Source organism: Psammomys obesus, unplaced genomic scaffold (assembly GCF_907164565.1).
Source record: "Psammomys obesus unplaced genomic scaffold, mPsaObe1.curated_primary_1811, whole genome shotgun sequence".
NCBI classification, from domain to species: Eukaryota; Metazoa; Chordata; class Mammalia; order Rodentia; family Muridae; genus Psammomys; species Psammomys obesus.
In genome coordinates, this window is record NW_026585644.1 from 12126840 (window position 1) to 12147847 (window position 21008).

Consider the following 21008-nt stretch of genomic DNA (forward strand, 5'->3'; position numbering starts at 1 on the left):
CACACACACACACACACACACACACACACACACACACACACACACACGTACATGCACTGGTGATTTGTGAAATTAGCCCAAACCCCACAAGCCTCCTAAGGTTATATCTGTGTCTAGGAGAACGCTGAAGAAAACCCAGCAGACACTGGGTACTACCCCTGGCACAGCAGAGGAAGAGAAAGTGCTGGATGACAGCAGTTCCTGTGGCCCAGCACAAGGTTGCAGGATCAATGACTGCTACATTTCACACGCGGCTCGATGTTTGATTCAGAAAATAAGATGATCTAGTACCCTTCTTAGAGAGAGTTTATGAATAGGTGGGACATAGTTGGTTTTTTTTTCCCTTCCTTTATATTTTTTTCTTCTCCTTTTTTGGTCAACAGACATCTCCCCCCCCCCCTTTTTTTTTCTGATACCCACAATGCCCTGGCCATACTTTGAAAAACATTAGTCAATGGGTCATGATGATCATGATGATCCAAATGTGTCTCATTAATGGTTAGAGAAAGGCTGCCATTTGTTGACATTGGTGGTGTGCTAGGTCCCTGCTCCGTGATCCTTATTCTGTGCTTCATGGCCAGTGTGCTGCAGAACCAGAGCAGGCACAGGTGGGCCTGACTTCATCCCTGTGCTCTTGCCTTCCAGATTACCTCCAGAAGGGGCTGCTGCCAACTTAACCTGGGCTGGCCCCTTCTGTCAAACTCCCCTTGATACTTAAGTGTATTTTCTTTAAGGTTTTGGAAAATTAACTTGTTTAAGGTTATATGCAGAACTCACAGTAGCAGAACCTGGTTGGTTTTTTTTACATCTGTCTGTCTGACCTTGAGGCCCAGATCATCAGGAAGTTCTTAAGTGAAATTTGTTCCGTGGATTGACTCACAGGCTAGGTGTCCCAGGCTTTTTCCAGTCCTGGTAATGGGTTTGCATTGTTGGGTCTTGCCTTCTATCATGAATCACTTTTGTGTAAGTGATGGTGTTATAATAGCTTGAGGTTAAAAGGCAAGTTCTTAACTATGAAACAGCTACCTGTAACGATCAAGCCTATGACCTTGACCTCCTATAATGTGGTAGGTTAATTAGAAAGCCAGATACTTGTAGTTACGGGGAAAAGTGGTCTGATCTGATCTGTTATTGCAGTGCTGTGGCCATAGATGTGCCAGGGGGAAAGGGTGGCCTTTACTTCCTACTGCCTTTCCCATGGATTCTTTTCTTTGTCGATAAGAGTTCCTGTGTAATCTTACTTGTTCTTGTAATTACTTTTTTTTTTTTTTCTTGTGGCTGTCTCCTGATCCTGGCTTTCAGGCAACCTTAGGTGGTAGAATGCTGGTAGCTTATGGTGAGTCTCTCTAGGGAAACTCCCAGAAGCTAGAAAGAAGCTTTAATGGAGGCTTCTTGGTGTCCACTTTGCCCGCCTCTTGCTGACACAAATGTCTCTATGCAAGGATAGTGTACCCAAAGCAGGAGCCTACTAATGGAGTAAAATGCCAAATCTTGGACTCACTATTAAACTGGAGTAAAATGAGTGGTAATTCAATAATCGTCGTGGTAAAGAACACAGTACAAAGGGTCACTTGTGGAGCAGACAGTATGGGGTGAAACATAAGCAAGATACAGAACTCGTCTTCCGTGCTACGGGGGGGAGGGGGAAGAACTGAAATTAAAAATGGATATGCAAGCCCCAAAGTGTAGAACCTTATACAGCAAGAACATCAATGGTGTATGCATACATGCATTCACTCCCAACTCCCCCGTGTTATGTTGTGTGTGTGTGTTTGTATACTGTGTGTGTGCTTGCTCCCCAGGTAGCAACTGTGACTTGATCCTCTTAAATAGGTGAAGTCTTTGTTGGAAAACCTTATCTCACTTAGAGTTTTACAACGTAAAGGGTATGGAGTACACATAAGGTACAGTTACATCTTATTAGTTTGTAATATATAGTGCATTCTAATTACTCTGCACACCTCTCTCATCTCCCTTTCATACCTATCAGCCTTGGACTAGCACTATCCATTGGGGCCTGGTGAGGTCAGCAACTGCACCCCTCTCCCTGACTCTCAGTTACCAACTACCTTAGCAGTGAGGGGTAGAGCTCTTTGAGTCTTTAAGATCATTGGGAAATTGGGAAGTTAGAGCTTGTGGTCATGGTGTGAATTCAGAGAATAAGGTTGTCATGAGAAGAAATGGTTAACGGGGAGGAAAAAGTATCCGTGTGTCTGAAAAAATCCTCCCGTGCAGTTTTGAGCAAATGTTCTTTACTTCTGACACGTGTGAGGGCTAAGAAGCTTCACTGTAACGTGTATGAACTGGAAGTTCATCTGAAATGGCTCTTGGGATTTCCCTTAAGCCAGATGGTGACAGCAGGAAAGAGCAGTGTGCTGGCCTCACCTCACAAGAACATGCGGAAATGCTCTCAGCTGGCTCCTTCTACCTGTTGGGTTCACGGTCACTCTAAGGAATCCCTCTGTGGGTTGGCTATGGGGCTGGCTCTGGCTGGCTGGGAGCTACCTATGTCAGTCAGGCTGGCCTTGAACTCAGCCGTCTCTGCCTCCTAAGTACTAAGGATTCCAGGTGTGCACGCCATGCCACCTGCCCTGTACCCTTCCCTAGGAACCTTGGACACCATATGGCCACTAGAGGATATGAGACGAAGTAGCTAGTTGCCAGTTCTTGCCTCCTGATGTGTAGCCAGCAACACATGTCAAAAGATATATGTTTGGCTTTCCAGTTGTTTTGTACGACTTTTGTACGACACAACCTATAAGAGCCTTTTAAAATTATGTCAGATTAACTTTTATTTTGGGTGTATGAATGTTTTGCCTACATGTACATATATGTGCACCACATATGTGTCTAGTCCATCAGATGTCAGGAGGTATAGGATTCCCTGAACCTGGAGTTGTGGGCTATTTTGAGCCACCATGTGGGTGCTGGGAACTGAACCCAGGCCCTCTATAAAAGCAACAAGTGCATTAAACCATTGAGCCATCTCTCCAGCCCCCTAAAAGAGGGCCTCTTCATATATTTGAAAATTTTCAGATATGTTTAATCATTTTGAGAAAACCCATAAAGGTTATATTTTGGTAGTAACTTTGAACTTGGGTATTTCTGGAAAAGTGCCATGCTGGTAAGCAAGTTGGTGTGCTACAGCTCTGACAGTCCGGACCGCACGAGATGGTTGCCAGGAGAAGTGAATTCATATTTGTGAGGCTCTTCGGTCAGTGTTTACAGCAGGTGCTGACTATATGTCAAATGACTCGGCTGATAGGAACTCTTGCAGAGTTAACAACACACTGTCATTGTTTTATTTGGAAGCTGGTGAGGTGGACGTTTGGGGGGACTTAGCTCCCTTTGGGATTTAATGAGAAGCTACGTTGCGCAGTCATAAACGCTGTACCCTTTAGCTTACAGTTTGTGGCTAAAAGGTTTTTGTAGTTAATGAGACTGTGTGGTCTTCTGCAGTTAGAGATTTATGCTATAGCTTTAAATCCTGAAATGGATTACATCTCTTATGCCGATCCCTAAAATATCGAAGGCATTGTTTTAGTTACGAGTGTAATCCAAAGGAAGTATTACAGAAGACTTATGATGTTCACAGTAGAACAGTTAAAGAATACGGGATTCATTTCAGTTACAAGTATTAAGTGGGTTGCTTTTAGGGGTTGAAGTTGGATCACAAATGGCCTTGAAGCAGTCCCCTGTCTTCTGTCATCCACCTACAACTGTGCTTTGGCGGAAGGCAGTCAGCGGAGACAAACAGCTCTATTGGGGCTGAGAGTGGGAGAAATAAGAGAAGGAAAGTCAGTCAGGCATATGAGAAACTGAGGCAGGGCCCTGACAGTGGAGGCTTGAGGTGCTTCCTGACCTGCGATGTTAAAACCAAGCTTTCTTCCTGTAAAACAGTTACAAGCTTTCCATTGAGGCTCTGCACGCTCTGTTCAGGTGCGGGAGAGAGGAGTAAATGTTGAATGGTTATTTATTGTTACAAATCTCACTCCATGGATTCCAGTAAGTTTCCAGCTGTCAAGATTTTGTTTATAGCTGTGTTTAAAAAAAAAAAAAGTGTTTCCTTTTCAGCCTTTCAAATACCATCAGGAGAACACTGAATCTGTCTATTAGAAGTTTATTTATGATCCCTTAAGTCATTTATCACCACTAGTAACATTAGAGAAGGTCCCCAGTGGAGGCTGGGGATTGATGGGACTTCTCCACGAGGAGGGGAGGGACCGAGCACAGGAGATTGAAGTAATTGTCTGCAGAGTCTCTGTCCGGTGTCCAGAGCTCCAGAAGGAAGGAGCTGTTAGGAGAAAGAACAGGTGGAGGAGTGGAAAGCGAAGGGCTAAGGCTTACCAAGAACCAGCTCCTTTCTCCCCTCTCTCCTTAATCTCTTTCTTCCCTGTAAAAAGAGACATGATAATTCTGTTAAGCTTACTCTGGATCTGTGGATTAACCCTTCCCTTCGTGAGAACTTGTTCTTGGAGCATGCCTGTGATTATTTAGATGAAACAGGTGAGGGGCAGAAGTCCATACCTGAGCACAGCTGGTCCAGGCTTTTAAGTTTGGCCTTGTTCATAAAACTGTCAGTTTGTGTGTTATTTGTATTAATTCCTAAATTATGAATTCTTTTCATCTTCCTTTAGGGTGCAGGGTACAGTTTAAAAGCCTGGGCTAAAGAAAATAAGTATATGTTATTGTAGAATTTCTAGGTTTGTTTGCTCTGACTGCTTTTCATTGCAGTGAAACTATAATAGACCACCAGATGCTTAAGAGACAGTGGGGAATAAGTCAGAGTACAGGGATATTGCTGGCTTTGGTCATGTTCTATACTTTTTCAGTCCTGTGTATACTGTCTAGTTGTCATGACAAAACCCCACAGTAAAACCTCACTGTGATTTGATCATCATTATAATTTTTTACAAGAGCAAATTTTGTGTGTTAGAAAGTCAAAATGACTTAGATGGTTTTGTTACATAATTTGTGGAAATAACTGAAGCTAAGAATTTCAGGTCAAGGTTTAATTGAAAGCAAAGCAATTTTTAAAAATCAGCTATAAACACAGTTGGTGAGGCTTTTCTGACTGTTCCAGCAGTAGGTTCTACCATGTGTGGCTTAAAATGTTTGGAAACTTAAAAAAAAAAAATCATTCCAGTTGCTGCTGTTTAAAAATGTTTCTAATTAAAAAAAGGACAAAAGATGAAAATATAAACACACATTCCACATGAAAGTGAAGCCAAGAAGATACGCTGCGTACAGTTTTTCCTGGGTCTGTTTGGCTTGGGTCTGACATTGTTTAGTTTATGTCAGCTGTTCCAAGACAGAATAGTTCATGGGAGTACTTTGAAGGATTTTTCTTTTAGGGAAAAGGCTTCCATTTAGTTAAATACCAGCAGACCCAGAAAGCATCTTTTCAAAAGGTCAAGCTAATTTAAAATATGACTCAGTCATTTCATTTCCACTACTGTAGAGGGCTAATGTTAAATGGTGTCTTTTTACTTATTAATAATTATTCTTAATAGCTGGGGCTCGTTACATCCACTTGTTAAACAAAGGCTTTTTAGAGATATGTTGCTTCATCTTCCCCAAAGTGATAGAGTCAGGATTTGAAGCTGTGGCTGAGGTCCTAGGACAGATCCTGCTCAGCGGTGCCTATAGTCCATTCTCAGTGCTCACTGAAGTCACAGGGTTGAGAAAACGTATCAAGAAATGAGCTTCCTACTCTTGCCCCTGAAAACACACAGCCCAGCCTTGCACTGATCTCTCCCCCTTTACAATCTAATTATTTCATCTGTTCCACCCACATTAACAAATACTTCAGAAGCTCAGTAAAAATAGTTTAGAAATATATAGAAATATTGTTTATTTTGCAAACTCACTATCTTATGTGACTTAACTAGCAAAATGTATTTTAGTGTATATTCTCAACATGTGTTTATGCATTTTATAAGTGTACCAATAGATTGTGTGTATGAGAAAGTGTTGTGCAATCTGTGATTTGGAGAGGAAGAAGTCTTGGTAGACATGCCCTCACTTCTCCCTTTGCCTCCAAGGACTGCTTTCTATCCTGCCTCCCAGAGCAGAGCCTCCACTGTGAGGACCACAGCTGTAAATGCTACCACTGTGGCTCCATTAGCATTGGGTCGCTGTGACTCACTCTGGTGTCCAGGTTTAAGCATCTAGACCACAAAGGGCCCACAGAACATGGTGCTAGCCACGTGTACACTAGCACAGAAGGGTGGAATATAGAGGGAAGCCATGTCTTACAGCAAAGGCACAATTCACTTTACCTAAAAAATCCCCTCTTGTAAATCTGTATTCCCCTGTGTACCCCGAACTCTCACCTGACTTGTAGAGCACTACCTTCCTGGGCAAGAATGAGAATCTTGTTACGGGTGTTTAACTAGGGCCCACTAAATTGTAAGAATGCCAGTCAATAGTGGAAGAAAGACAAAACTTTAAAATCATGCAGTTTCTTAGAAGATCTCAGATCCCTGCTCTGAGCCAGCTCATCTCTCCATATGCCAATCCTGCTTCCTTCCCCATGTCCCGAGGCTGCTTTTGACCCCATATCCTGAGCCTGCTTCCCTTTCCATATCCTCAGTCTGCTTCCTTTTCCATGCCTTTGAGCAAAATCAGATGGCATTTCAGGGTTCCTTGTTGATACTGATAGTGTTACCTGTCCTTAATCACAGGAGCTTTGCAGATTTCCAGCATCAGGAGGGGCAGGGAAACACTATTCCAGAGTTTTTCCTCTTCACTTTGCCAGTTGTGGGTGGTTAATTTTTTTCAGCTGAATATTAAACACCTAATATGAAAGATATGTAAATGCAAAAGTGTGAAGCATTCTGATACAGAATGCTTTATTATTTAATATTATTTAATATTAACATATTATTTAATATGCCTAATGCTAGTCTGTAAAGACGTATTTACATTGAAACGTATGAAGATAATTTCCCAAAATATAAAACCTTTAGTCTGCCTTCAGTTCAGTCTCATAGATTTAGGTTTCACTATATTAAAAACAATGCTACTTTATCTTTGAACCTGACCCTTGGTGGCTCAACAAAATGCAGAGAACACAGGCACCAGTCATGATACTGGTAAAGATTTCACATTCAGGGTTACAACTGAGGTAACGTTCTGTTCCCCCCCCCCTAATCACCCAAGACAGAGAATGGTAAGAAAGCCAGGAGCTACTGTATCATTTTTATACCACCCTCTCCTTTGAGAAACAGACTAAATCATTAGCAAAATAAGTTTGTAAATCCCGAGCTTAAGTTTTAAGCTTTAACAAGTAATTTTGAAGCAACATAGGACAGAGTAGATAGGAGTTAAGATGTTACTTTGTTTAAACTAGGCAGGTGCTCACTGTAAAGATGGAGTGCGTCTAAATTATAAATTAATATAAATATACATGAATTGGGAAAATCTTTGTGCAACAGTTACACCCTGCTGCTGTTTCTTCCTATTAGATTTGTACAAGTAGAGGGGTAGATGCATACCTGTCCAAGTCAACATTACTTCATGGTTTGTTACCGGATTGCCGAATTCTATACTTACTCAACTATAGCTCACTAATATCTTAATATGGTTTAGAAAGAGGTGGACGGTCCTTCTGGGCCATAGCTTACAGGCCCAGTTGTACTCGGATGTTTGATTTTTATACTTTTGCCTCTGAGCCCAGCCGTTAACAGTTTGAGCCTTCACTCCAGCCCCAGATCATTGATTTCTAAATTGACTGCAAGCAGGGTTACACTAGGAAATACTAGGACTTACATTAGTTACCTTATAATTCTTTAAAAAGAATTCAAAAGTTATCTTAGTATTGGAATTTTAGTAAAAACTCAGTTGTAAAAAGATTATTTTATGAAAAGACAATGGAAACTAATCTAGAGGGGCTCAGGCGAGAGCATAGTGAGAGAGTTTTTTATTTGCAAGAAAGAAGTAGCACAGAAAATTAAGGTACCCCCCTTTTAAAATTATGAGACACCTCCAGTACACTAAGAGAAATAAAAGTATTAAATAACATTCACAAAATGTATCCCCACCCTTTTATCATTTATCATCGCCACAATTCTTATCATTTTGGTGCCTGTAGGCTTTCTGCTGTTCTGAGGGAATGCCTATGCACAGCTCATGCACTGTTTGCGTTAGTCCCACCGAGGCATGTATCCTCGTCAGACATAGTGCTGGTACAATATATTCCAAATTTATGTGCGTTGTGCACTCAGCAGAGTCTCTTTTACATAAATTATCAGGCTTGTTTTCAGAACAGTGCTTGAAAGGTTACATTAATTCATGTAGCTGTAGTCTTTTTAAACTGCTAGGGTGTGTAGTCTTGTGTAAATAAACACTAAATGCTCAGGTAAATGTTGGCAGTGTCTTGTGGATATTTGTGTGTGTGCGTGTGTGTGCGCACATGCTTATTAAGCAATTGTGCCAGCTTTTAAAGATAGTTTCCGGTGTGATCAGGAGACTTCTCTGGGTCTCTTTTCTCCCACTCCCAGACTCTCTTCCCAGATTCAGGGAATCGTAGAATAATAAAAATAATGTTTTTATTTTTTTCTTTTATGCTATCAAAAGACACAGTGAAGTTCTCTTGAGGATATGTTCTATCTTGGTATTACAGTAAGTTAAATACAGAATCTATCCTATCAGACCATATTTGGAAAAATGTAACATAAAGTCATTCTTAATGGTTACTAAAATTTGCTTCTGGGCTGGAGAGTTAGCTCAGCCATTCAAGACTAGGCTCACAAAAAAAAAAAAAAAAAAAAAAAAAAAAAAAAAAAAAAAAACATTTTCTTGTTTTAGAGAACACAGATTTTAAAGTATTTATTTGTAACATTTATTTTTTAATCATTAGCTTAAATATATATAAAAAAACATCAGTTTTAACCCCTGTTACGAAAAATATTGATGGATATAATCCAGATAAGCAGAACTTTTAAGAGTCTACGGAAACGTTGAGATAAAAAAAAAAAAAAAAAGTTTTGAGGGCTGTTGCCCCAGGATCTCGGCCTGAGAGTAGGAAGGTGGGTGTGAGGCCAGCATTGACTGCACGTCACCTGACCACGATGGCTCTGCAGAAACCTACACAGCTCATCACATGTGCTGTGTTCAGCAACTGCGTGCATTCCTGCTTCAAGCTGATGTTGGGGAGTGTCAGATTTTTAACAGATTTGATAGTTGTGTGCATCTCCAGTGGGTTCTCACAGTAAAATGCTGTTTTTGCCTTACTACAAGTAATGTTGATTATGTTTTCATTGACTCTGTAGGTCATCTCTGAAAAAAACTTCTGTTACTGTTGCCTTCATTCTTGTCTGCTTAATGATTCCACTGGTACTATGCATTGGAAAAAACAAAACAAAACAAAACCCTCCCAGCCTTGGGCTCGCCTTTTCAGTTTTTTTTAAATTATTTTTTTATATTAATTACAGTTTATTTACTTTGTATCCCAGCTGTAGCCCCCCCCACATTTCCTCCCAATCCCACCCTCCATCCCTCATCTCCTCCCTGCCCCTTTCTAAGTCCACTGATAGGGGAGGTCCTCCTCCCCTTCTATCTGACCCCAGCTTATCAGGTCTCCTCAGGACTGGCTGCAGTGTCCTCCTCTGTGGCCTAACAAGGCTGCTCCTCCCTTGGGGGGAGGGAGGTCAAAGAGCCAGCCACTGAGTTCATGTCAGAGACAGTCCCTGTTCCCCTTACTAGGGAACCTACTAGGACTCTGAGCTGCCATTGGCTACATCTGAGCAGGGTCTCAACCATGTTTGTAGCAGCTTTATTCATAATAGCCAGAACCTGGAAACAACCCAGATGTCCCTCAGTGGAGGAATGGATACAGAAATTGTGGTACATTTACACAATGGAATACTACTCAGCAATTAAAAACAAGGAAATCATGAAATTTGCAGGCAAATGGTGGGATCTAGAAAAGATCATCCTGAGTGAGGTATCCCAGAAGCAGAAAGACACACATGGTATATACTCACTTATAAGTGGATACTAGACCTATAAGATAGGATAAACATACTAAAATCTGTACACCTAAAGAAGCTAAACAACAAAGAGGACCTGGGGTAAGATGATCAATCCTCACTTAGAAAGACAAATGGGATGGACATTGGAAGTAGGAGAAAACAAGTAACAGGACAGGAGCTTACCACAGAGCGCCTCTGAAAGAATCTACCCAGCAGTGTATCAAAGCAGATGCTGAGATTCATAACTGAGCCTTGGGCAGGGTGCAGGGAATCATATGAAAGAAGAGGGAGTTAGTATGACCTGGAGAGGACATGAGCTCCACAAGGACCAAATATATCTGGGCACAGGGGTCTTTTCTGAGACTGTTTCTCCAACCAAGCACTATGCATGGATATAGCCTTTTCAGTTTTTGATTATAACTTTTTCTTGTAAGTTTTATTGTTTGTACTTTTGTATCTCTGGTAATATGGGCTGAACGTATACTTTTTAAAATCTTATACTTTACATGGATTCTTCATATTTTACTCAATATTTTGAAGGAACCTATTTTCATGTGTATTAAAAAGACTGTCTTTTTTTGGTAACTATATTAAAAGTTTTATTTTTGTACTTAAAGCTTCAGTCAGCCCATCAGTGATTTTGTGTATTATATGAAACAGATAATATCATTTTTATTACACATTGTGGGCGTGCACAGTGTGCACGTGTGGAGGCACATGTGTGAGGTCAGTGACTTCTCTCCTTCTACCACTTGCTTCCAGGGAGCCAACTCAAGTCGTGAGACTTGGTAGCAAGTGCCTAACACACAGAACCATCTTTCCAACTTGAGAATAGAATTTTGAACATGCATAATTTATTGATTCATTTTCCCCATTGTTTTATTACTTTTGTTTTGAGACAAGTTGTGTTTTGAGGCTAGTTCTGAGCTCCTGGGCCATCCTTCTTCCTCAGTCTCCAAAACAGATAAGACAGTAGACATGCCTGCAGCAGCACTGTGCTGTCCCATTAGTTCCTAATTCCAGGTTTCCGTGAATGCATAATTATACTTAGTCTCCATTCCATCTTGTTGATTTAGCTCTCTTTTCGTCAATACCTGTCTTTGATAATTAGAATGGCTTTATAATCGTCTTATTTGATATGGTAACTCCCACCTTTTAACTTTCAAATTTGCTTTATTAGTTGAAGGGTTTTATTCTATAGACATTTTAGAACAGGTTCCCATTTTTGTAGAAAATCTTCAGTGAGTATTTTATTGGAGTTACATTGAATTATATGAATTTGGAGAGAACAGATGTTTTAATTATATTGAATCATCTATCCATGATGTCATCCTTTCAGATTCTTCAGTTTGATTTTGTCACCTTTTTCATAAAAGGGTTTTCTATCTCTTATTAGTTCTTAAATCTCTTGTCACTTTCATTATGACATCTGGAATTTTTTATTACACATTATACATTATTTTCTATTACACATTTTAATCAAATATAGAAACTTGGGGCACAGCCACAAAGAAGTCCTAAGAGTGGCTGACCAGCACATGGACTAGAGCTCAGTGTTTTTAGTTATTGGGGGAGTGAAAATTGGAGTTGCAAGGAGATATCATTACATATGTAGCAGAAGGTCTAAATAAGACCGTTCCTTCTGTTGGCTGTGATGTGGGACAGGAGAACTACTTGCTCATTATGTCACTTACGGTGACCTAGCAGCCCCGTGTATAGACATTTCTTCAAGAGGTACAAAAGTATAGGTTTATAAATATTTCTGTGAGAGTATTTACTGAAGCCTTATTTGAACTGGAAACAACTCAATGTCTATAAACATGAAAATATAGAAATAAATTATGATACACTCATTCAAAGAGATACTATTAAGTAATAGAGAAAAAAATGAGCTGCAGATGCTGCCAACAGAAAGAGCAAACCTTCTATGTAAGTGAAGTTCCCACACAGGTACAATGAGACGCTTATGCAGAAATTATAATGGAGGTTCCTGTGGGATTCTGGGGTCAACTGACAGGCTAGAAACCATCCAGTGCTGAAATGCTTAAGCCTGTATTGGGGTGTTGTGCCCGTGGCTCAGGACATTTGTCAGCATTCATTAAATGGAACGTCATTAAAATGCTAATTTGCCTCAACTAAAGGAAAAAAGAAACAGGGATGGTGTTGGAATCTTGTTTTCTGGTCTTTAATTGAGAAATTCCACCATGTGATGGTTATTTTGTGAGGTCTTTCATTTTTTGTCTTGTAGACCAAAATGCAGGTTCCATTTTTATGATAATGGGTCATAAGTAGAATTCTTTTTGATATTCGAGGCAAACAAAGTCAGAGGGCATTGTCTGTTTTTGCTACTTTTAAATTGAATGTGTCCAACCAGTACTGTAATGTGTGAGCTTTTACCAACTTAATACTTTGTAACTGTCACCTTCAATTGTGTGAGTAACCTTAGGAGTCAGAGAGGCCTCCTGTTGATACTGTCACCAGCATAATTCCTTTAGACTTGTTTCTAATGTGTACATGTAAGTGCTGGGGAACAGTGACCTAGCTGACCAGAGAAGACCCTAGCCCTGCAGAGCTAATGCATGAAGAAATGAGCAATTCAAAACCCCAGAGCTCTTCAGATAGCTGTTTGCCCTGGAGGAAGTGAAATGGGATGGGATGGTGAAGCAATTGAAGGGTCTGCTATAAGTGATGTGTCCCAGAAAGGCTTTTTTTTTTTTTGTCTTTTTTAGTATTAGTTACAGTTTATTAACTTTGTATCCGCCTCCTTCCTTCCCTCCCAATCTCACCTCCCCCTCCCTCATCTCCTCTTTGCCCCTTTCCAAGGCCACTGATGGGGGAGGACCTCTTCACCTTTCATCTGACCCTGGTTTATCAGGTATCTTCAGGACTAGTTGCAAAGCAGAAAGGCTTTCTTTAGTGACAGGGACATCTTAATTGTTTTTAAAGACCCAGGAACTCAACTGTGGGTATGTCCTATGACTACTTTGTCACATCCCTCCTTGCCTGTGTGGTTTTTCATTTCTTTTATATTTTTCAAATGGCCTTTGTGGTGACCTTATGTATGTGTGGCAATTTGAACTCTGAACTTCTGGGATTGCCAGTTTGGCCTGGGTTACTCACCCTCCCAGTTGGAATGGGTCTCTGTATCTGCCCTGTGGTGTTAACCTTACCTTGCCCTGCCTGCTGTATCCAAGCTTTGGAAGAGGCCTTAGTGCACAGAGAAGCAGAGCTTGAATTTGTGTAGTTTGGACAGTGCCCCTTTCCCAAGTAGAGGGAATTTAAAACTGGAGAGAGTTTGGAGTCTTTTTTCCTTGGTCTTTGTTCCTGCTTTGCCTCTGTGTGGTTTGATAAGGTTAGTCAGGTTGGGACTCCCCCAGCCAAAGCTGTGTTTTCCTTTCTCTGTGTAAGAGAACGTTGTTGGTAACATCCTCATGAATTACAAAGAGAAGACACATGTTCACTCATGAGCAAAAATGTGCTTTCTAGTTAGTTTGTTGCTTTGTAAAGTGATAGTTTAAAATAGCACTTCTATTTGGAGGCATTTGGCTTAATAACTAGGACAAAATTGTATGTCTTTTTAGTGACCATTCCTGTTGGAATTGTGTAAAAGCTGACACACCCATATTTCATTTCACCCTATCATACTTTCCGCCACAATCCATGAGAGTGGGCCGGATGGACACCTGGTCTGGATCTTTCCTCCTGAGCCAGCAGGACAGAAAACAGTGACCTCAAACACTCACCTTCACCCAGGCCACTGAAGGCTAAGGTACCATGGGGTCTGTGTTTTATAATCCACATGTCAGGACCAAGCAGGGAGGGTTTGAAGACCCTCCAGTTATGAGTTCACCTGTAGAGGCTAGTGCACACTGTTTCTGAAGTACAGTCATGTGTATCTTAAAGTATTTGCAGGCGTGATAGAGACCCAAACATTTTTGGTAGAGTCACAGAAAGTAAATGGTATTTTCAGGAGCAAGAATTGAACACATACAAAGTATGTGGGTTGTGTGCTACTTGGTAAAATATTTCCATTTTGTTGTTTTCTCACTTGTTTGCTGTTAAACTTTCTATCTTGTTCAAGGATGAACCTTATTTTACTTATTTTTGAGACATGGGCATAATTAAATTAATTTCTTCTAAACAGAGTATTTATTCTGTCAAAAGTAATTAGTTTATGCATTTCAATTTAAATTTCCCCAATCTTTTATTTAGGCAGCTAACATATAAAAAGTGTTTATTTCTTTAAAAAAAAAAAAAAAAGCAACTAGTATGAAGACAGAAATGCTAATTATTTTGTGGAATCAAAGAGGGTTGGATTTGTTTTCCTGTAAGGGATATGAACACTTTTCTGCAAAAGAGCCATTTGTCTAATGTGCCTCTGGTACAGATGCAGTGGCTATTTTGTTTGCCTGTGTGTGTGTGTGTGTGTGTGTGTGTGTGTGTGTGTGTGTGTGTGTTGCGTGTGTTTATGCATGTACATGCATGTACGTTTGTGGCCACAAACCATAACTCAGAACCTACTTGTTTAGCATGGAATGCCTCCTGCAGCAACGTGCTCAGGAATGAAGCCAGTGTCCATGCATTCTGAAGACAGGTCCCATTGCCTCCTGCTTCCAACTATTGCTTCTGTTTTGTGAACTGTCTTGGGTTTCAGCCTTCTCTGAATTCCTCCTTTCCCTATGTTTCTCCTCAGCTTGGTAGGAAGCAATCTTATATGGAAATGTGAGTAGCTGTGGCTCAGCCCTTCCGGGCAGAGACTGTTAGAATTCCAGTGCCTGTGTCCACCCATGTGGCCAGGGATTAGGCAGATGCAGATAGGTTCGCTCTCTGCTTTTTGGCTTATTGATCCAGTCTCCAGGTATTAAGTCAGCTAGGGTAGCCAGGGGTACAAGGAGTGAAAGGAGCCGTTTCTGTGGACTGAGGAGGGGCTTAGGCAGCTGTAGGAGGCTGTTCTCCCTGTTGGGAACAGAGATACTTCTTCAGTTTACCTCAGCGTGGGGCTTTTTCTCCTAAGGACATCCCAGAGTGGAGAGGGGCTTGGTCAGTTACACTTCTGGTCTCCTGGGAGCACGAGAACTAAAATGAGTCACACAGGCATGTCAGTGAGAGGATTACTGTCACACAAGCATGGCGGCGATGCGCGGAGCGGAGCACAGGCGTCACGGTCTCCTCTGGATTGGCATCTGGGGGAAGGCAAATGCACAGATAGTTTATGTTTTCCTTGGGGAGCCTCTGAGGGCTTAGGTTATGTCCTTTCCAAAATGGAAAGAGTTTCATATAGTCTTAAATCATACTTGCTTCCCAGGTAGACAGTGTGCTTCCTGTGTTTTTCTTTCTGTGTCCTCTGGTGTCTAAGTAATTTGTCTCCTTTCTCTCCTCCTTCTTCTCCCCTCCCTCCCTCTCTGTATTCTATGAATATGTGTATGTGTAAGACACACATGTATACATGCATTCACAGAATATTCATTGAACGAGAAAATCTAAAAATGGAAACCGAGACTGAGAGAACTCAATTAGTCACATTTAGACATACTCATTTTGTTAATTTTGTATCTATAGGGTGTGTGAGTACACCCTATAGTGTACACCCTATAGTGTGTGCATGTGTGTCTGTGTGTTGAGGTTGGGTGTAGCTGTTTAATCTTTATATTTATCTTTAGCTACTCTGTTTGTGGGTTCTTCTCCTAACTCTCTCCTAACAATATCTTCATTGCCTCAGCTCAGCTTCTCCTGGCTCAACTGTCACCAGCTGTCTTCTCCTATTCTCTCTGCTAGCTCAGTTCACTTTGAACTGTCGCTTATCTTCACTGTGCTCAGCCTTTTTTTTTTCTTTTCTCTAGCCCTACTCAATCTTCTTCCTGCATCAACATTCTCTGACCCTACTCTTCTGTCTCCTGGAACCTACTCCTGCTGTTTCCTCCTCCTCCTCCTCCTCCTCTTCCTCCTCCTCCTCTTCCTTCTCCTCCTCCTCCTCCTCCTCCTCCCTCCGAGCTCCCAGCCTCAGCTGACTTTTTATATCCTCTCCTGTTCCCAGAAGTCCAAGAGCCAACTGACATTGAAGGGCATAGGTCATTTAAAGGGCCCGGCACATAAAATATTTCATACTGCAGATGGGTGTCCTCAGTTCTCTCTGCCTTGTTCTTTGAGGCAGGGTCTCTCACTAAGCCCAGAGCTAGGCTTGTCTATAGCAGTGGCTAGGAAATGTCTTGTCTCTGTGCCCCGAAGTGCTAGGTGTTGGGAATTTGAACCAAGGTCCTCAGGCCTGTAGTGCAGCAGGTGTTCTTACACACTGAGCCATCTCCTTAGCCCTGTGGTTCTTTTGAAAATCTGTATTGCTACCATTCACTTTGTATACTTTAAAAGTGTTGGTGTTAGTTTGCGGCAAGAATTAGTCCCCTGTGGTGGATGAGTTTGTAGTTGAACAAGTGTTTTCAAAGGATGCGATATTTACCTCATAAAATCTCCCAAAAGAAGAGCAGCTCTGACCGTTCATAGTTGTAGGTTGAAGGACAACGATTCATCAGGTTTCATGGTGGTGATCCAGTGGGCCAGCAGTCCAGCCCAGGGCGACTTTATGGGTTTCTGCCCCTCCCCTCACTGCAGTGCTGTGTGCAACTTTTTCTTGCCTCCTGCTCCCTTCCAACGTGGCTCCCAAGAGAGAACATGTGGCTCTTTGCTCAGCTAGATGCACATTTGCTTCCAGTCTTCTTCCCTGTGTTACTAGCTAGAAGAAGACCCTAGAAGAAGTATGGCGTCTCAGCTTCCTACAAGTATAGGGCGGGAATATTTGTGTTTCTTTTGTGTCTTAGAGAGGGTGTGGGGGATAGGGGCATGAGCAATTGGAATTTTGCTGATTGTTGAACATGGTGTGTGTCCTGACTGTGGCAAACCACCTGCCCTTTACGTCACTCATCTTATTAACTGTCTGTTTCCAGGCCCCGCTGATTGTCTAGTGGCGAGAATCGCCACCGTGGGGCTTACACGCTCACAATCTGGAAGTAGATGCAGTGTGTAGGAAGACTGTCACGGACATACAAGAGAAAGTCATCTGTGCTTTTTAAGTAGGTACATGCTTTAGCATCTGAGGAAGAAGACGTATGTGGTTAGGTTCTTCCACCTGTGTGAGACTCTTAACACAAATGTTGTGGGTGGAGCTGGGCCAGATGGACTGTTCTGGTCACCCACATACCGCAAATGGCATGGCAGCAATGGGATGGTTTTCTAAAAGCATGTAAGAGCAAAATCCCAGACAAAACAAAACACAACAAAGAAAGAAAATTTAATCTTTGGTTCATACTATTGGGGAAAGAACTATTTATTATAAGTCTGCATATGTGTGCATGAGTGTGTCTGTGTGTGTAAGGAGTGTGCATATGTCACGGTGTACATGTGGAAATCAGGACAGCTCTGACATTGACCCTCTCCTCTAACGTGTGTGGTTCTGGGAATGGAGCTCAGATCTCTAGGCCTCTGTGACACATTCCTTTACCCACTGAGCGATGTTGACAGCGCAGTACTGGGGAAAGGTTGATGCATATGAAAACTTCAGGAAGTAGCCATGCATATGTCTACAGCCCTGTGAGGCCCAGATAGTTACAGATAGACTCTTGCAAACTCGAATGTCCAGCAGGTTATTTAAAAATCATATAGGGGCTAGCAAGATGGTTTATTTGTGAAATGTGTTACCATGCAAACCACATAGAGCCGCATAAATGAACGTGGGTCTTAGACGTCAGAGCTCCTATGTGCAAATGGGAAGCACACAAGAATTCTTAGAGGCTGTAGGCCAGCCAGCAAGGCCTATGTAGAGGAGAGACCAAAAACCAGGTAATTCCACAAGGCTCTCTCAAACAAGGTGAAAGGCGAGTGTGGACATGGCAGGTTGCTCTCTGACGTACAGTGTGACAAGCATGCATGAACCCACACAGTGTCTACACACAAACACACGCATACAGAGAGAGAAAGACAGAATACTAATGGAAGTCACACAAAAAACAAGCTCTGGCATGCAGGGCTTTCCCTTCTCGCACAGGAATGTTCTGGAGGTCAACTGTCAGGGCTGTGCTCTGAATCAAATGGGATAGTTCCCCCAAATTCAGAGAACAGACTCTGCTGGGGCACTCAGATAGTATGTTCTAGACCCTTGGCTTTGACACCCCCACCCCACCCCAGGAGGTGTTCTAGATGATAGGACCATGGTGGGAAATCTTCAAGAAAAATGCAGAAATATAAGGTCTGTGGAGAACATACCACAGCGCAAACCACAGCAGCTTTGTCTTCTGGAGAGGTTGGTAGGGTGGAGCACTGAGCAAGGGGTCTGTCTTCTGTTCCAAGGCTGTGACAGGCCCTTGGCCCTCCACCTGCCCGTGCTCCCTCTTCTGCATTCCTGTGGTTGGATTCACCTGGGCTGTCTTAAGTCATTGTCCTTGTAAGCCTCGAAGGGAGGCTCTGTTAAGTTTCCTTTCATGAGGATACAAGAAGGGAGTTAAGATATTCATGAAAACCATGGACGTGTGTGTGTGTGTGTGTGTGTGTGTGTGTGTGTGTGTGTGTGTGCGCGCGCATGCATACAATTTACCTTGGTAAAGTTGCTTTTGTAAGTAATTTGTATCTGCTGAATTACTGTGGTGTATAAAATATAAGTAAGAGTTTTGTATCTTGGACAATTTGGAGGATATAATTTTGCTAGCATATACTTGATTGATTGAGACAAGGTCTCTGCAACCCTGGCTGACCTGAAACTCCCCATATAGACAAGATTGGCTTTGAGCTCAGAGACCTGCCTGCCTTTACCTCTTCAGTGCTGGGATTAAAGACATGCACCACCACTCTCAGATTCTCTATTTTAGTAGGTGGATTTTTTAGTTATCTCATAAACTTAACACTTTATGCTACTGAAGATTGGTATGGAATGTGTTGACCTCTCACTGTGCAGTTTGAGACCTCAGCCTTTCCTTCCCTTTCCTTTTTCCTTTCCTTTTGGGTTTTGTTCACTTTGCTGCGGGCTGTGTGTGTGACCTATCACAAGCTCATCACTTTTTAAATGTTTACTGTAACATTTTCTTATTAAAAACACAAAGGTAGTGAGTGATGCTTAAAGCTTGGCATATCTGCCCCACATACCCTTTCTCCTAATGCTTGCTCCTGCGCCAACAGTTCCTTCATGAAACCACAGTGCTGAGGTCATGTCTTCCCTGTCACCATAGCATAAACAGCATTCATAATTACTGCTTTTAAAGTCTTAAAGTGTTGACACATACAGTAGTAGATCCATGCTTCTTTGAATATACGTGCTGGCCTTTCTTACATAAAGCGAATCACTCATTTACCCACTTCTCTTGAGAAAGGAAAGTTTACAAAGAACACCAAACCTTTTCCATTTCTTGAGATAATTATGTCTGAAAAATGCAAGAAGAAACCCAGAACTGAGTGGAATGATGGTGAGGGCAGATAGAGGCGCACAACACACACACCAGTCTGTAACACGTGCACATTCGTGTGTGGTAGGCACCTTGCACAGTCTGAGACTGGCAGGGATAGGCTGCTCTGCCCCTAAGCCTGAGTTTATCTTCCATGAACATTTTCAGTTTGTTTCTTTTAGAAATGCCTGCTGCTTAAAAGATCTACGGGTATGTTGCTTTTCCCTTGTCTAGTACCACTTCTTCAAGACACCCCAAAAGTTGATTGGGAAAGGACACAGAGCGAAGCTCCGTGATGTAGTTGCTGCACGGTTTTCTAGCCGCGTTTATACCCTGTTCCATTCAGGCAGAACCAGCATACTTTAACGGGAGATGGGGGGTATTTAAAGTGTCTAGGGGAAATTATTCGCCAGGTGAAACACTGATTTTATGTTATATTTCTTTAGGGACTTTAATCTCCTTTATTGGTATTAAAATGCTTTTTTCCTGAGCATTTAATTTTATATAACTTGTATTTCTTCTTGTATTTTTTATACATTTCAATTTATATTGAAATGATGGAATTATATAACTGATTTGAATCTTTTTTGGTTTTGGAAAAAATAAGATTTAAAAAATCTAATCATATTATTCTGTTCTTTTCTTTTAGCTCCAGTTATAAACAGATTCACAAGGCGTGCCTCCGGTAAGTCTGACCGTCCTATGGACTTCGCTCACTAGTAGGGACATTTTAAAGATGATAATTGTTTTGGACGAGAATGTACAAAGAATAATTAATATGGAGTAAGAACTTATTTGTTCATCTTTTTCTAATATGAACCTACATGTGATGTAATCGTATATTAGGAATTAACTGAAAATTAATTAAGCCACGCGTGGCTATGGTTAAGTCCCAGACTGATGTAGACTTTGTCTTACTCTTCCCGTTTCTTCTTGCTGCTTGGATGGCTTTTTCATTTACCGGCGACAGTTTAGAAGCAGTGATTTGACAGATGGGCAAAAGATACCTAGCAACAATGAGGAGGGTGCGTTTTTAACTATTACGTGGGGAGCCTTTTAGAGTGGGAGCAAGCCACTTGACATTTTAAGTTGCTGTCTTAAATATTCCCTGGTGCCCTGATGCATGGCCAGGGGAGAGCCCTGTACAAAGTGTGTAAGTGGGGTTCATATGGGCCCCGTAACACGTGGGGCACAAGGGGTTACAGTTAAAGGTGTTTCTATCCATACTCATTTGAATTAAGGGCTGGGGGTGTAGAAATGGGTCGGTGATTTCCCTGTGGAGCAGCTTCTCTGAAGACAGGACCAGTAAAGTGTATGTACCGCATTTGCCTTAAGAGAGTTCCTCTTCCTCCTATGTATAGCTAGAATTATTTTACTCAGAAGTAGAAGGTAAATATTTCAAAGATGAAGATCTTTGGAGTCAGATATAGAAACCAGTTATTTATTTCATAAAATTGCCTAGTTTCAACTGTGTTGTAATGCTCAAAAAGCTTTAAGCCTAGTTTTTATCTTTAATTTGCCAGCAGCCAGCAGACTAATTTACTCTTGTACACGATGACCAGGTCTGGAGTGATAGAAAGGAGGGAGGTGCACCACCATGGCAGCTGCCGCT

The 21008-nt window shown here is 41.7% G+C and overlaps 1 protein-coding gene across 2 annotated transcripts in view; it reads left to right on the top strand.

Moving 5' to 3' along the window:
- The window catches only part of Prkar2b (protein kinase cAMP-dependent type II regulatory subunit beta), a 102018-nt gene that overhangs the window by 2764 nt on the left and 78246 nt on the right, over positions 1 to 21008 (top strand). For both annotated transcript variants that reach the window (XM_055624575.1, XM_055624584.1), the window contains exon 2: positions 20046 to 20081. In XM_055624575.1, the coding sequence (XP_055480550.1) occupies positions 20046 to 20081 (36 nt within the window). The remainder of the gene's footprint in view (positions 1 to 20045; positions 20082 to 21008) is intronic.